The sequence below is a fragment of the Oncorhynchus kisutch genome, linkage group LG1 (assembly GCF_002021735.2).
Source record: "Oncorhynchus kisutch isolate 150728-3 linkage group LG1, Okis_V2, whole genome shotgun sequence".
Lineage (NCBI taxonomy): Eukaryota > Metazoa > Chordata > Actinopteri > Salmoniformes > Salmonidae > Oncorhynchus > Oncorhynchus kisutch.
The window spans coordinates 75,600,305-75,617,808 of record NC_034174.2 but is presented as its reverse complement, the minus strand read 5'-3'; the positions used below and the strand labels follow the sequence as shown (position 1 = coordinate 75,617,808).

The window sequence follows — 17,504 nt, the reverse complement described above, 5'->3', positions numbered from 1 at the left end:
TCTGTTGCACCTTCCTGTCATCTCTCTTTATTCCCTCCTTCAATCTGTTGCACCTTCCTGTCATCTCTCCTTATTCCCTCCTTCAATCTGTTGCACCTTCCTGTAATCTCTCCTTATTCCCTCCTTCAATCTGTTGCACCTTCCTGTCATCTCTCCTTATACCCTCCTTCAATCTATTGCACCTTCCTGTCATCTCTCCTTATTCCCTCCTTCAATCTGTTGCACCTTCCTGTCATCTCTCCTTATTCCCTCCTTCAATCTGTTGCACCTTCCTGTCATCTCTCCTTATTCTCTCCTTCAATCTGTTGCACCTTCCTGTCATCTCTCCTTATTCCCTCCTTCAATCTGTTGCACCTTCCTGTCATCTCTCCTTATTCCCTCCTTCAATCTGTTGCACCTTCCTGTCATCTCTCCTTATACCCTCCTTCAATCTGTTGCAACTTCCTGTCATCTCTCCTTATTCCCACCTTCAATCTGTTGCACCTTCCTGTCATCTCTTCTTATACCCTCCTTCAATCTGTTGCACCTTCCTGTCATCTCTCCTTATTCCCTCCTTCAATCTGTTGCACCTTCCTGTCATCTCTCCTTATTCCCTCCTTCAATCTGTTGCAGCTTCCTGTCATCTCTCCTTATTCCCTCCTTCAATCTGTTGCACCTTCTTGTCATCTCTCCTTATTCCCTCCTTCAATCTGTTGCAGCTTCCTGTCATCTCTCCTTATTCCCTCCTTCAATCTGTTGCACCTTCCTGTCATCTCTCCTTATTCCCTCCTTCAATCTGTTGCAGCTTCCTGTCATCTCTCCTTATTCCCTCCTTCAATCTGTTGCACCTTCTTGTCATCTCTCCTTATTCCCTCCTTCAATCTGTTGCAGCTTCCTGTCATCTCTCCTTATTCCCTCCTTCAATCTGTTGCACCTTCCTGTCATCTCTCCTTATTCCCTCCTTCAATCTGTTGCAGCTTCCTGTCATCTCTCCTTATTCCCTCCTTCAATCTGTTGCACCTTCCCCCCATCTCTCCTTACAATCTTAACCCCCTTCTTTCCTTAACTCTGTCTTTCTTTTCCTGCTTCCTTCCTTCCTTCCCTCCTTCCCTCCTTCCCTCCTCCCTACAACTGTTATACTACCTTTCATTATGTCTTAATCTAATTGATATAGTTTATTATGTATGTATATATATATATACATACAGTCTTTCCTATTGTCTTTTCTACCACGGTTTCACTGCCTGTCTTTTCACTGTTGTAATCAGTCTTTCTACCACGGTTTACCATGTCTCTCTGTGCCCCAGGTCTGTGCCCTTCTATACATGTTGTTATGTATCACTCACTATCTATGTCACTCCTCTATCACTCTTTTTCATATTCCCTCCTTCTCCCTCCATCTTTCTCTCCATGTCTACCTGTCTGTCCATCCATCCCCTCGTCCCTCTGACTCGATTTGTTCTTCCAGGAGGGGGGCGGGACCTTGACTTCTCAAAACCCTCCCTGATTGGTCAATCTAGGTTGACTGTCATCGGGCCTGTCTAACCCTTCTCCCCTCTCTGTGTGCTCCTGTCTGTGTATTCCGTCATCTCTGGTTGGTTGTTTGGATGTTGAGCTGAGGTTCCTGATGTAACCATTGGACGCTCATGTAACAAAACCGTCTCTGTGAATCTTCAGTGGTATTCATGAATGTGCTTTCTAGGGAAAATAGTGCACTAATTTTGTACCTCGTCCTCCATATCCCATTTCACTTGTTAGTATATTAAAACACATTTTCCCAGAAGGACTCACTGTTAGCGAGCACGCTACAACCCGGGTTCACACCCATTCATTTAGCCGTTTACATTTTAGCTTTTGGTTTGGATGAACATGACGGCATCTGTAGTCATGTAGCCATCGACACCACCACAGACCAGCCAATGGAAGACCTCCCTGCTCCCGCCACACTCCATATATGGGCGAAACAACAAAAAGGACTGCTGAGGAGCTGTTTTGATGGAGGAAGTAGAATTATCCTCCAGAGCCATATACAGGGCCTTCATGAAGTATTCAAACCCCTTGACTTGTTCCACATTTTTGTTGTTACAGCCTGAATTCTAAATTGATGAAGTATATATTTTTTCTACCCCATAATGACACATGAAAATGTGTTTTTAGAAATGTTTGTAAATGTATTAACATTTTTATATATATGTATTCACACCCCTGAGCCAATACATGTTAGAATAACCTTTGGCAGGGATTACAGCTGTGAGTCTTTCTGGTAAGTCTCTAAGAGCTTTAAGCTTTGTCAAGTTGGTTGTTGATCATTACTGGACAGACAAGTCTCAAGTCTTGCCGAAGATTTTCAAGCCGTATTAAGTCAAAAACTGTAACTAGGCCACTCAGGAACATTCAACGTGGTCTTGGTAAGCAACTGCAGTGTATATTTGGCTTTAGGCTTTAGGTTATTGTCCTGCTGAAAGGTGAATTTGTCTCTCAATATCTGTTGGAAAGCAGACTGAACCAGGTTTTCCTCTCGGATTTTGCCTGTGCTTAGCTCTATTCCGGTAATTTGTATAAAAAAAAACTCCCTTTTCCTTGCCTATGACAAGCATACCCATAACATGATGCAGCGACCACCGTACTTGAAAATATGAAGAGTGGTACTCAGTGATGTGTTGTGTTGGATTTGCCCCAAACATAACGCTTTATATTCAGGAAATAAAGTTAATTGCTTTGCCACATTCTTTGCAGTTTTACTTTAGGGCCTTATTGCAAACAGGATGCGTGTTTTGGAATATGTTTTATTCTGTACAGGTTTCCTTCTTTTCACTCTGTCATTTAGGTTAGTGTTGTGAAGTAACTACAATGCTGTTGATCCATCCTCAGTTTTCTCCTATCACAGTCAAGGTGTGAATACTTTCTGTAACTGTTTTAAAATCACCATTGGCCTCGTGGTGAAATGCCTGAGCAGTTTCTTTCCTCTCCGACAACTGAGTTAGGAAAGACGCCTGTATCTTTGTAGTGACTGGGTGTATTGATACACCATCTAAAGTGTCATTAATAACTTCACCATGCTCAAAGGGATACATGTTTACACATCTACCAATAGGAGCCCTTCTTTGCGAGGCATTGGAAAACCTCCCTGGTCTTTGTGGTTGAATCTGTGTTGAAATGCATTGCTTGACTGAGGGACCTTACAGGTAATTGTATGTTTGGTGTACAGAGATGAGATAGTCATTCAAAAATCATGTTAAATCATGTTAAACACTATTATTGCACGCAGAGTTTATTATTTATTATTATTAACTTATTATGTGACTTCTTAATCACATTTTTACTCCTGAACTTATTTAGGTTTGCCATACCAAAGGGGTTGAATACTTATTGATTCAAAACATTCCAATTTTGTATTCATTTATGAAAGTTTCAAAAAACATAATTCCACTTTGACATTATGGGGTATTGTGTGTAGGACAGTGACACAAAATGTCAATGTAATCTATTTTAAATGCAGGCTGTAACATAACAAAATGTGGAAAAGGTCAAGAGGTATGAATTCCTTCTGAAAGCACTGTGTGTATATATCAGGGTTGGGGTCAATTCCATTTCAATTGCAGTCAATTCAGGAAGTACAGTGAAATCCCAATTCTCTTCAATGTTTTTCAAATGTGGAATTGGAACTTTATAAATCGATTGAAATGGAATTGACCCTAACCCTGGTATATATACATTTATAAACTGGGAAGTTCAAGCCCTGAATGCTGATTGTCTGACAGCCGTGGTATATCAGACCGTATACCACGGGTATGACAAAACATTTATTTTCACTGCTCTAATTACTTTGATAACCAGTTTATAATTGAAATACGGCTCCTCTGGGGTTTGTGATATATGGCCAATATACCACAGCTAAGGGCTGTTCTTAGGCAAGACACAACGCGGAGTGCCTGGACACAGCCCTTAGCCGTGGTATATTGGCCATATACCACACCTCCTCGGGCCTTATTGCTTAAGTATATGGCTCTGGTTGCTACTAAGCACTGACTGACACAGGATCAGATCAGGTCTTAATTCTCCTAATGGTGAAGGTTATCAGATGGTTATGGTAATCTGATCCTAGATCTGTGGTTAAAGCAGGGGTGGGCAATTCTAGCTCTGGAGGGCCAAAGTATTTGTTTCAGTCAAATAATCAGCGAGTCCTCAGTTAAGACACCAATTAATTAATAACCAACTAGAAAGGGTCATTTTTCAAGAAAAATTGTGTGACTTGCTTCAGCTGTCCAGAATCATTTTTATGTTGGTGGAAGAAGTTTAAATTGTTAGTGGCTAGTATTGAAAAACTTAAGCTCGTTTAGTGGCGACTATTATATATACTTAGTGCTGGGCTGGAACAAAAGCCTGCCCCTCCGCCCTTCTCCAGAGCTTCAATATCCCACTCTAGGCAACTTCTAACCTCTAAACCATTACTTTGCCCAATTGTGCCACCTGGTGGGAGCATGCTGCGGTGCATCCTCTCCTTTCCTCTGTGTGTGTGTGTGTGTGTGTCCCTGCCTGAGTGTGTCTGATGCCAGCCCGAGGCCATGTTGTATCTCACACAGAACCGAACACCGTTAATGTTTCAGCGCATGGAGCCGCCCTCCCCCGGGGGAGGAGAAGGGGGAGGAGGGGGAGGCCCCGACGGGACGGGAGGAGGGATGCCAGGGGTCAACGGCCTCCCCGCCACACAGCACGACCCCAACAGCATGTGAGTAGTAGTGATGGGTTATACATATGCGTACATGATATGTACATATACACACACAAATACATGCATACATAAGCATGCCAACACTCACAGTATGCATACTGTAGATACACACACACACACACACACAGTAGAATACATATATGGTATGGAGGCAGGTAGCTTCGAGGTTAGAGCACTGGGCCAGCAACCAAAAGACTGCTGGTTCGGATACTGGAGCCGACAAGGTGAGAGAAAAAAGTGTGACTTGAGCAAGGCACTTACCCCTAATTCCTAGAGGGGCGCTGTACAATGATGACCCCGGCCGTGACCCCACTCCCTGCGGGTGTCTCAGGGAAAGTTGGGATCTGGTGACACTGGCCGTGACCCCACTCCCTGCGGGTGTCTCAGGGGGAATTGGGATATGGTGACCCTGGCTGTGACCCCACTCCCTGCGGGTGTCTCAGGGGGAGTTGGGATATGGTGACCCTGGCTGTGACCCCACTCCCTGCGGGTGTCTCAGGGGGAGTTGGGATATGGTGACCCTGGCTGTGACCCCCCCCCCCCCCAAAAAAAAAGTATTATTACAAGCATACAACCTGCACATACAAACACGTTGTACATGTCTCTCACAGGGTCTGTTTCTTCTGTTTCTACACGGTTTGGGCTTTTTATCTGCTGCGTTCCCCAATGACTCTCTCTGTCTCCCTTCTCCTTCTCTGTGTGTCTCTGTCTCCCTTCTCCTTCTCTGTGTGTCTCTGTCTCCCTTCTCCTTCTCTGTGTGTCTCTGTCTCCCTTCTCCTTCTCTGTGTGTCTCTGTCTCCCTTCTCCTTCTCTGTGTGTCTCTGTCTCCCTTCTCCTTCTCTGTGTGTCTCTGTCTTCCTTCTCCTTCTCTGTGTGTCTCTGTCTCCCTTCTCCTTCTCTGTGTGTCTCTGTCTCCCTTCTCCTTCTCTGTGTGTCTATGTCTCCCTTCTCCTTCTCTGTGTGTCTATGTCTCCCTTCTCCTTCTCTGTGTGTCTCTGTCTCCCTTCTCCTTCTCTGTGTGTCTCTGTCTCCCTTCTCCTTCTCTGTGTGTCTCTGTCTTCCTTCTCCTTCTCTGTGTGTCTCTGTCTTCCTTCTCCTTCTCTGTGTGCCTCTGTCTTCCTTCTCCTTCTCTGTGTGTCTTTCTGTCTTATGTCTCCTTCTCTGTGTGTCTCTGTCTCCCTTCTCCTTCTCTGTGTGTCTCTGTCTTCCTTCTCCTTCTCTGTGTGTCTTTCTGTCTTATGTCTCCTTCTCTGTGTGTCTCTGTCTTCTGTCTCATTCGCTGTGTGTCTCTCTGTCTTATGTCTCCTTCTCTGTGTGTCTCTCTGTGTGTGCGAGTGTGTGTACACGTGTGTGTGTGTGCGTGAGTGTGTGTACACGTGTGTGTGTGTGTGTGCTTGTGTGTGTGTGTGCGCGAGTGCTTGTGTGTGTGTGTGTGTGTGTGTGGGTGTGTGTGTGTGTGTGTGCGAGTGCTTGGGTGTGTGTGTGTGTGTGTGTGTGTGTGTGTATGCGCGTGTGTGTGCTTGTGTGTGTGTGTGTGTGTGTGTGTGCTTGTGTGTGTGTGTGTGTGCTTGTGTGTGTGTGTGCTTGTGTGTGTGTGTGTGTGTGTGTGCTTGTGTGTGTGCTTGTGTGTGTGTGTGAGTGCTTGTGTGTGTGTGTGTGTGTGTGTGTGTGTGTGTGTGTGTGTGTGTGTGTGTGTGTGTGTATGCGCGTGTGTGTGCTTGTGTGTGTGTGTGCGAGTGCTTGTGTGTGTGTACCAGACCTCCAGAGGGTGGGATGACAGAGAGCCAGTCGTGGGTAACAGCTAAAGCTCAGGAGATGTTTAACAAGACGGGCAACTGGAGCCCAGAGAGACCCTACCCCGACCATCTCCATGACAACAGACACAACCCCCAGGTAACGCAGCACAAACATATAACAAACACACGCAGGTCACCTTGGTAACGCAGTAACCGTACAAACTGGCGCCCGACTGTGATTGAGGTTTGGGGACAATACTGTGGCTGTTAGTGTATAGGCCATCAGTTGTTCCATTGTGTCCTATAGGAGTAAACATGATGATGTCATATACTCTACACTAAATGATAACTTAGTCATACAATGCAGGATTGGCGCGTGTTTTAAAGATATCTGTAAAGCTTATATTCCGGTAAATTGTTGACAACATTATCCTTTTCTGGAGAATGTCATTCCCTTGGTATATATTACATCCTTATTCCTAACTGGTAGAAGGAAATGACAGACTGTTGATACTGCTACTCAACCTATATTTATCCTGGTGATTCACTGAGAAGGGCTTGATTGGTCAAGACATGGACAATATTCCACCCCTCTCAGCTGTGCTGCTCTGATTCAACTTCTGGACTGTTTGTGTCGCCCCACTCAAGGTCCTCCTCTTCAATCTATCTCTCTCTCTTTCTACGTTTCACTCAGTGAAGTAACTATGTCCAACCTCCCACCCCTTACTGACACACTCTCTTTCTGTCCTCTCTCACTCTCTCGCGTCTCTCTCCAACACTCTCATGCCATCTCTTGGCCCATCCTCACTGCCCCCTGGCTCAAACCAAGTCTTAGGCCTACAGGTGGGTGGTAGATGGGCTCCCCCCACTCTCTCTCCCTGTTGGACTGTGCCAAGCCCACCCTGGTCTCATCTCTCTCAGTCAAATTAGTGAAGAACCATAGATATGCATGTTTTGTGTGTTGTGTGTAAAAACATAGAGAGACAGTATTCAGGAAAGTATTCAGACCTCTTGACTTTTTACACATTTTGTTACGTTACAGCCTTATTCTAAAATGGATCAAATCGTTTTTTCCCCCTTCATCGATCTACACACAATATCCAATAATGACACATGTATAAATAAATAAACCCCGGAAATATCAGATAAGTATTCCCTTTACTCAGGACTTTGTTGAAGCACCTGTGGCAGCGATTACAGCCTCAAGTCTTCTTGGGTATGATGCTACAAGCTTGGCATACCTGTATTTAGGGAGTTTCTCCCATTCTTCTCTGCAGATCCTCTCAAGCTCTATCAGGTTGGATGGGGAGCTTCACTGCACAGCTATTTTCAGGTCTCTCCAGAGATGTTTGATCGGGTTCAAGTCCGGACTCTGGCTGGGCCACTCAAGGACATTCAGAGACTTGTCTAGAAGTCACTCCTGCGTTGTCTTGGCTGTGTGCTTTGGTGTTGTTGTCCTGTTGGAAGGTGAACCTTCACCCAGTCTGAGGTTCTGAGCACTGTGGAGCAGGTTTTCATCAAGGATCACTCTGTACTTTGCTCTGTTCATCTTTCCCTCTATCCTGACTAGTCTCCCAGTCCCTGCCGCTGGAAAACCTCCCCACAGCATGATGCTGCCACCACTATACTTCACCGTAGGGATGCCAAAAAGTACAATCTTGGTTTCATCAGACCAGATCTTGTTTCTCATGGTGTGAGAGTCTTTAGATGCCTTTTGGCAAACTCCCAAGCAGGCTGTAATGTGCCTTTTACTGAGGAGTGGCTTCCGTCTGGTCACTCTACCATAAAGGCCTGATTGGTGGAGTGCTGCAGAGATGGTTGTCCTTCTGAAAAGTTCTCCCATCTCCACAGAGGAACTCTGGAGCTCTGTCAGAGTGAACATCGGGTTCTTGGTCACCTCCCTGACCAAGGCTCTTCTCACCCGATTGCTCCGTTTGTCCGTGCGGCCAGCTCTAGGAAGAGTCTTGGTGGTTCCAAACTTCTTCCATTTAAGAATGATGGAGCCACTGTGTTCTTGGAGGCCTTCAATGCTGCAGAAATGTTTTGGTTCCCTTCCCCGGATCTGTGCCTCGACACAATCCTGTCTCGGAGCTCTACGGACAATTCCTTAGACCTAATGGCTTGGTTTTTGCTCTGACATGCACTGTGAACTGTGGGACCTTATATAGACAGGTGGTTGCCTTTCCAAATCATTTCCAATCAATTGAATTTACCACAGGTGGACTCCAATAAAGTTGTAGAAACATCTCAAGGATGATCAATTGAAACAGGATGCACCTGAGCTCAATGTAGAGTCTCATAGCAAAGGGTCTGAATACTGAGGTAAATGTAGAGTCTCATAGCAAAGGGTCTGAATACTGTTTATGTAAATGTAGAGTCTCATAGCAAAGGGTCTGAATACTGATGTAAATGTAGAGTCTCATAGCAAAGGGTCTGAATACTGATGTAAATGTAGAGTCTCATAGCAAAGGGTCTGAATACTGATGTAAATGTAGAGTCTCATAGCAAAGGGTCTGAATACTGATGTAAATGTAGAGTCTCATAGCAAAGGGTCTGAATACTGATGTAAATGTAGAGTCTCATAGCAAAGGGTCTGAATACTGATGTAATGTAGAGTCTCATAGCAAAGGGTCTGAATACTGATGTAAATGTAGAGTCTCTAGCAAAGGGTCTGAATACTGATGTAAATGTAGAGTCTCATAGCAAAGGGTCTGAATACTGATGTAAATGTAGAGTCTCATAGCAAAGGGTCTGAATACTGATGTAAATGTAGAGTCTCATAGCAAAGGGTCTGAATACTGATGTAAATGTAGAGTCTCATAGCAAAGGGTCTGAATACTGATGTAAATGTAGAGTCTCATAGCAAAGGGTCTGAATACTGATGTAAATGTAGAGTCTCATAGCAAAGGGTCTGAATACTGATGTAAATGTAGAGTCTCATAGCAAGGGTCTGAATACTGATGTAAATGTAGAGTCTCATAGCAAAGGGTCTGAATACTGATGTAAATGTAGAGTCTCGTCTCATAGCAAAGGGTCTGAATACTGATGTAAATGTAGAGTCTCATAGCAAAGGGTCTGAATACTGATGTAAATGTAGAGTCTCATAGCAAAGGGTCTGAATACTGATGTAAATGTAGAGTCTCATAGCAAAGGGTCTGAATACTGATGTAAATGTAGAGTCTCATAGCAAAGGGTCTGAATACTGATGTAAATGTAGAGTCTCATAGCAAAGGGTCTGAATACTGATGTAAATGTAGAGTCTCATAGCAAATGGTCTGAATTACTGATGTAAATGTAGAGTCTCATAGCAAATGGTCTGAATACTGATGTAAATGTAGAGTCTCATAGCGAAGGGTCTGAATACTGATGTAAATGTAGAGTCTCATAGCAAGGGTCTGAATACTGATGTAAATGTAGAGTCTCATAGCAAAGGGTCTGAATACTGATGTAAATGTAGAGTCTCATAGCGAAGGGTCTGAATACTGATGTAAATGTAGAGTCTCATAGCAAAGGGTCTGAATACTGATGTAAATGTAGAGTCTCATAGCAAAGGGTCTGAATACTGATGTAAATGTAGAGTCTCATAGCAAAGGGTCTGAATACTGATGTAAATGTAGAGTCTCATAGCAAAGGGTCTGAATACTTATGTAAATGTAGAGTCTCATAGCAAAGGGTCTGAATACTGATGTAAATGAGTTATTTCTGTTTTTTGTGTGTTTTTTTTTAATACATTTGCTAAAATTGATAGAAACCTGTTTTTGCTTTGTCATTATGGGGTATTGTGTGTCGATTGGTGTGGATACATTTTTAAAAAATCAATTTTAGGGGTCCGGGGGCCTCCGGTGGCGCAGTGCCTCCCGGTCGATGCCGGCCGCGACCCGGGAGGTCCATGGGGCGACGCACAATTGGCCTAGCGTCGTCCGGGTTAGGGAGGGTTTGGCTGGTAGGGATATCCTTGTCTCATCGCGCACCAGCGCCTCCTGTGGCGGGCCGGGCACGCTGACACGGTGTTTCCTCCGACACATTGGTGCGGCTGGCTTCCGGGTTGGATGGCGCTGTGTTAAGAAGCAGTGCGGCTTGGTTGGGTTGTGTTTCAGAGGACGCATGGCTTTCGACCTTCGCCTCTCCCGAGCCCGTACGGGAGTTGTAGCGATGAGACAAGATAGTAACTACTAACAATTGGATTCCACGAAATTGGGGAGAAAAGGGGGGGTAAAATGTAAAATAAAAAAAATAAAAAAAGTTAAGGGGTCCGAATACTTTTCAAATTCACTGTACATGAACGCTGCTACAGTATCTATGGTTCTGTGGGAAGAAATGTCTACATACTGCTCCCTGCAGCCCGTTGAAGGACCAGATCAACAGACAATAGAGAGGCTTCCTTATTTTATAGCTACTTCACAGCCAAGTTGGCCAGTGGAGACAAGGCAATATACCTATTGAATAAGAACTACACAACTAACTATAGAATAGTTCAAAAGCATAGAATTATTAACAATAATAGAATCACTTACGATACACTCATTCTAGTACTATCAAAAGACCCCTGGCTCTGAGACTCCTGCCCCTAGTCGGCAGTGGTCACACACCCTCTGGTCTCTTTCTTGCAGACGCTAGAGATGAGAAAGATGGGGCGGGACGGGTACTCGGAAACTGAGCCCTGTCACCCAATGCGAATGGACAGGCATGGTCGGACCATCTCCATGCCCCGCCTCTCAGACGACAACCAAGTGAGCACCTTCATCCCCATCATCATCATAAACCCTCCATTCCTCCTCCTCATCCCTCCACTCTTTCCCCTCCGTCCTCCTTTTCCTCGCTCTGACTATCCACTCTGACCTGTGTTTGTTTATTTTTGTCTATTTGGATCCCCATTAGCAGCTATTCTTCCTGGGGTCCACAGTAAACATGACAAGTAACAAAACACTGCTACACGGATAGACAAGGACAGACACACACATTTACAATACAACCATATACAAACAATACAACTAGAAAAATAAAAATGTATTTGTGCGTTAAAGTGTGTGTGTGTGTGTGTGTGTTGTGTGTGTGTGTGTGTGTGTGGTGTGTGTGTGTGGTGTGTGTGTGTGTGTGTGTGTGTGTGTGCGTGCGTGCGTGCGTGCGTGCGTGTGTGTGTGTGTGTCAAGCCCCTGTTTGTTAAGACTACTACTGGTAAAGTGATATGTCTTAGAAACATTTGATGTATCACTTTAAAACTAGTTTCCTTACACTCTTATTAACAGGGTGGTGATAACAGTGTGATGCATGCTAATGCTAACTTAAATAACAAAATATTAGCATGGAGATATGCTAATGCTAACTTAAATAACAAAATATTAGCATGGAGATATGCTAATGCTAACTTAAATAACAAAATATTAGCATGGAGATATGCTAATGCTAACTTAAATAACAAAATATTGGCATGGAGATATGCTAATGCTAACTTAAATAATAAAATATTAGCATGGAGATATGCTAATGCTAACTTAAATAATAAATATTAGCATGGAGATATGCTAATGCTAACTTAAATAATAAAATATTAGCATGGAGATATGCTAATGCTAACTTAAATAATAAAATATTAGCATGGAGATATGCTAATGCTAACTTAAATAATAAAATATTAGCATGGGGATATGCTAATGCTAACTTAAATAATAAAATATTAACATGGAGATATGCTAATGCTAACTTAAATAATAGAATATTAGCATGGAGATATGCTAATGCTAACTGAAAGATGAAATCCACAGTAGGGGGAAACAGCCCCATTGTCCATTGTTATTGATTACAAAATCAATAACAATGGACAATGGGGCTGTTTCCCCCTACTGTGGATTTCATCTTTCAGTTAGCATTAGCATATCTCCAGTGCTGAGCTGAGGAGTGCAGCAAAAATTCCAGTACATTTTGCCCTCTTCTATCGCAATGATGTCAGAGGGGAGAAAACAGTATTCGATGTTTGTGGTAACTTCTTTGTTGTAAAATTATAAACAACCAGGTCACTTTGAAATTGAACGTCCATCCATGTCCCAAGGACTTTGGGGAGATGCCTTCAAAACCTCCCACTAGGGCCACGGTGAGCACCATTACCAATAAGTAGGCTTGGGAGATGCCTTCATAACCTGCCACTAGGGCCACGGTGAGCACCGTTACCAATAAGTAGGCTTGGGAGATGCCTTCAAAACCTCCCACTAGGGCCACGGTGAGCACCGTTACCAATAAGTAGGCTTGGGAGATGCCTTCATAACCTGCCACTAGGGCCACGGTGAGCACCGTTACCAATAAGTAGGCTTGGGAGATGCCTTCAAAAAACCTCCCACTAGGGCCACGGTGAGCACCGTTACCAATAAGTAGGCTTGGGAGATGCCTTCATAACCTGCCACTAGGGCCACGGTGAGCACCGTTACCAATAAGTAGGCTTGGGAGATGCCTTCATAACCTGCCACTAGGGCCACGTGAGCACCGTTACCAATAAGTAGGCTTGGGAGATGCCTTCATAACCTGCCACTAGGGCCACGGTGAGCACCGTTACCAATAAGTAGGCTTGGGAGATGCCTTCATAACCTGCCACTAGGGCCACGGTGAGCACCGTTACCAATAAGTAGGCTTGGGAGATGCCTTCATAACCTGCCACTAGGGCCACGGTGAGCACCGTTACCAATAAGTAGGCTTGGTGTTGGGGATGGGTTAGAGGGTCACATGTTCAATCCCATTGCTAGACACAATTTTTTTAAATGTTGAACCCTATCCCAAACCCTTAACCATTCTAAATGAATGCCTACATTTAACCAGCCGCTAGGCGCCTTGCCAGGAGGCTCTACCCATCAACTGTGTCAAAAACAAATGAGAAATGTAACGTTTGGACCAACTTGGAAATTTGTCGTTTTGAGAAACGTGGATAAACGTCTGAATCTGAAATCAAATTGGTCAAAAAGTAAGATCTTGTTGCTTTAAAGAGTGAAATATTAGCATGGAAATATTGGGTTACAGAGCAGTCTGGATACGTCTTTCATCCACAAAACACAAACTTGCCTAGTCCTCTCATCTCACATCCTCCCTCCCCTTCTCCCTCCTTCCCTGGTGTGCTTCCATCCCCATTACATCCATCCTATCCATGCTCATTCCCATAGTAGCCTTGGTGTGTCTGTCTGCTGTCTGCTGTGGCCAGAGGTCTTGGTTTGTTGGGAGAGGGTGTGAACTGAGAAGGACAATACAGGTGGTACCTATTTACCTCAAACATCTGTGTTTTTCAAGAAAAAGCTTTCGCCAAAATGTCCCGTAAATCCCCAGGACAGAATCAGGCTGCAGTCACACACACACACACTGGCATGCACACACACACACACACACTGGCATGCACACACACACACACACACACACTGGCATGCACACACACACACACACACACACACAACACACACACACTGGCATGCACAACACACTGGCATGCACACACACCACCACACACACACACACACACACACACACACACACACACACACCACACAGACACACTGGCATGCACACACACACAAACACCACACACAACTGGCATGCACACACACACACACACACAGACAACACATACTTGCATGCACACACCACACACACACACACACACACACTGGCATGCACCACACACACACTGGCATGCACACACCACACACACACACACTGGCATGCACACACACACACACACACACACACACACAACACACTGGCATGCACACACACACACAAACACACACACAACACCACTGGCATGCACACACACACACACAAAACCATCATCAACCATGCACTCTCACTCTGGTCTGGTGTCATCAAGTCTGTTGGTTTACTGTAAGACTGTAGCAGTGTGTTTGTCTGTTGGTTACTGTAAGACTGTAGCAGTGTGTTGTCTGTTGGTTACTGGTAAGACTGTAGGCAGTGTGTTGTCTGTTGGTACTAGTAAGACTGTAGCATGTGTTGTCTGTTGGTTACTGTATAGACTGTAGCCAGTGTGTTGTCTGTTGGTTACTGTAAGACTGTAGCAGTGGTTTGTCTGTTGGTTACTGTAAGACTGTAGCAGTGTGTTGTCTGTTGGTTACTGTAAGACTGTAGCAGTGGTTGTCTGTTGGTTACTGTAAGACTGTAGCAGTGTGTTGTCTGTTGGTTACGTAAGACTGTAGTCGTGTGTTGGTCTGTTGGTTCGGTAAGACTGTAGGCATTGTGTTTGTCTGTTGGTTACTGTAAGACTGTAGCATTGTGTTGTCTGTTGGTTACTGTAAGACTAGTAGCAGTGTGTTGTCTGTTGGGTTACGTAAGACTGTAGCGTGTGCTGTCTGTTGGTTCCTGAAGACTGTAGCAAGTGTGTTGTCTGTATGGTTACTGTAAGACTGTCGCAGTGTGTTGTCTGTTTGTTACTGTAAGACTGTAGCAGTGTGTTTGTCTGTTGTTACTGTAAAACTGTAGCAGTGTGTTGTCTGTTGGTTACTGTAAGACTGTAGCAGTGTGTTGTCTGTTGGTTACTGTAAGACTGTAGCAGTGTGTTGTCTGTTGGTTACTGTAAGACTGTAGCAGTGTGTTGTCTGTTGGTTACTGTAAGAACTGTAGCAGTGTGTTGTCTGTTGGTTACTGTAAGACTGTAGCAGTGTGTTGTCTGTTGGTTACTGTAAGACTGTATTAGTGTGTTGTCTGTTGGTTACTGTAAGACTGTAGCAGGTGTTGTCTGTTGGTTACTGTAAGACTGTAGTAGTGTGTTGTCTGTTGGGTTACTGTAAGACTGTAGCAGTGTGTTGTCTGTTGGTTACTGTAAGACTGTAGCAGTGTGTTGTCTGTTGGTTACTGTAAGACTGTAGCAGTGTGTTGTCTGTTGGTTACTGTAAGACTGTAGCATTGGGTTGTCTGTTGGTTACTGTAAGACTGTAGCAGTGTGTGTGTGTGTGTGTGTGTGTGGGGGGGGGGGGGTGTAGCATAGAAGCGTAGTAGTGTTAGTAGTGGAATATGTTGTGTTATACTGTATCTGAAAAGCTTTAGTGTGACATCGGTAAGTGTGGTAGTATAATACCACATGGCACCGCTATTCCCTTTCTAGTGGCACTACTTTTGACACCAGATCCCATGCTGTAGGGCTCTGGTCAACAGTAATTGCATTTTGTAGAGATTAGGTGTGCCATTTGGAACGCTGGCTAATAGCCTATAGACTGTATAGTATGAAACACCACCACCTGTGCTCTCCTCACTGACCGTGTCTAACACTGCTCTGCCCTACAGAGTGTACACGATGCTGCGGTAAGTGTGCGTGTGTGCGTTGTCAGTGAGCAACGTTTTTTATTGTCTCTCTCTCTCTCTCTCTCTCGTCTCTCCTCTCTCATCTCTCCTCCTCTCTCTCTCCATCTCTCTCCTCCTCCCCTCTCTCTCTCTCTCTCTCTCTCTCCCTCCCCCTCTCACTCTCTCTCTGTCTCTCTCTCTCACCCTCCTCTCTCTTGTGTGTGCTCGTTGGCCCTTCACCAATTAACCTGGATCTCTCTATTGTTCTGGCTCTCTTCTCTTCTTCCTTTTAACCTCCCTGCCTCTGTCTCATCTCCCTCTCTCCTTCCGCATCAATGTTCTTTCTCTAACCATTCTTCCAAACCAACTTTTTACCTTCCTTCGTCCCGTTCCGTTCCATCCCTCCACCCTCAATTCATCTCTCCCATATACACAACCCCACCTCTCCTTTCTAGACCACCCTTTCCTCCTCCTCCCCACTACATATCACCTCCCCCTCATTCCTCTCTCCCATAACCCAAACCCACCACCACATCATCCTTCACTCCCCCTTCCTCTCATCCATCTTTTCTCGCTCCTGGGTCTTGGGTGGTCCATGGCTCTGTCCTCCGTTGCTGTTTTGGTTTTTGTTTTCTCTTCTCCTCTCCCTTCTTCTCCGCGCTCCCATTTCTCTCTCCCTTCCTCTCCTCTCCCTTTCTTACCTCTCCTTTCCTTCCTCTCGCTCCCTTCTTCCTTCCTCTCCTCTCCCTTCTTCTCCCTATCCTCGCCCTTCCTCTCCTCTCCCTTCCTCTCCGCTCCCTTCCTCTCCTCTCCCTTCCTCTCCTCTCCCTTCCTCTCCTCTCCCTTTCTCCTCTCCCTTCCTCTCCTCTCCCTTTCTCCTCTCCCTCCTCTCCTCTCCCTTTGTCCTCTCCTTCCTCTCCGCTCCCTTCTTCCTTCCTCTCCCTTCCTCTCCTCTCCCTTCTTCTCCTCTCCCTTCTTCTCTTCTCCTTTCCTCTCCCTTCCTCTCCTCTCCCTTTCTTCACCGCTCCTTCTTATCTTCTCCTTTCCTCTCCCTTCCTCTCCTCTCCCTTCTTCTCTGCTCCCTTCTTCTCCTCTGCCTTCCTCTCCTCTCCCTTCCTCTCCTCTCCCTTCTTCTCCTCTGCCTTCCTCTCCTCTCCTCTCCCTTCCTCTCCTCTCCCTTCTTCTCTGCTCCTTCTTCTCTTCTCCTTTCCTCTCCCTTCCTCTCCTCTCCCTTCTTCTCTGCTTCCTTCTTCTCCTCTCCCTTCTTCTCCGCTCCCTTCTTCTCTTCTCCTTTCCTCTTCTCTGCCTCTCCTCTCCTCTCCTCTCCTCTCCTCTCCTCCTCCTCTCCTCTCCTCTCCTCTCCTCTCCTCTCCTCTCCTCTCCTCATCCTCTCTCTCTCCTCTCCTCTGCCTCTCCTCTCCTCTCCTCTCTCCTCTCCTCTCCTCTCCCTTCTCTCTTCTCCTCTCCCCTTTTTCGCTTCCTTCTTCTCCGCTCCCTTCTTTTCCTCTCCCTTCCTCTTCTCTCCCTTCCTCTTCTCTCCCCCCCTCTTCTCTCTCTTCCTATCCTCTCTCTTCCTATCCTCTCCCTTCCTCTCCTCTCCCTTCTTCTCTGCTTCCTTCTTCTCCTCTCCCTTCTTCTCCGCTCCCTTCTTCTCTTCTCCTTTCCTCTCTCTGCCTCTCCTTTCCCTTCCTCTCCTCTCCTCTCCTCTCCCTTCCTCTCCTCTCCCTTCCTCTCTCTCCCTCTCCCTTCTTCTCCGCTTCCTTCTCCTCCGCTCCCTTCTTCTCTCTCCCTTC

General features: G+C 45.4%; 1 protein-coding gene across 1 annotated transcript in view; it reads left to right on the top strand.

Annotated features, from left to right (window-relative positions):
* The window catches only part of LOC109884352 (voltage-dependent P/Q-type calcium channel subunit alpha-1A-like), a 200,620-nt gene extending 189,262 nt beyond the window's left edge, over positions 1-11,358 (top strand). The window contains 3 exon segments of the mRNA XM_031833423.1: positions 4,563-4,708; positions 6,469-6,604; positions 11,058-11,358. Coding sequence (XP_031689283.1) covers positions 4,563-4,708; positions 6,469-6,604; positions 11,058-11,285 — 510 coding nt within the window. The 3' untranslated portion in view covers positions 11,286-11,358.
* Positions 11,359-17,504: the final 6,146 nt, after the last annotated feature.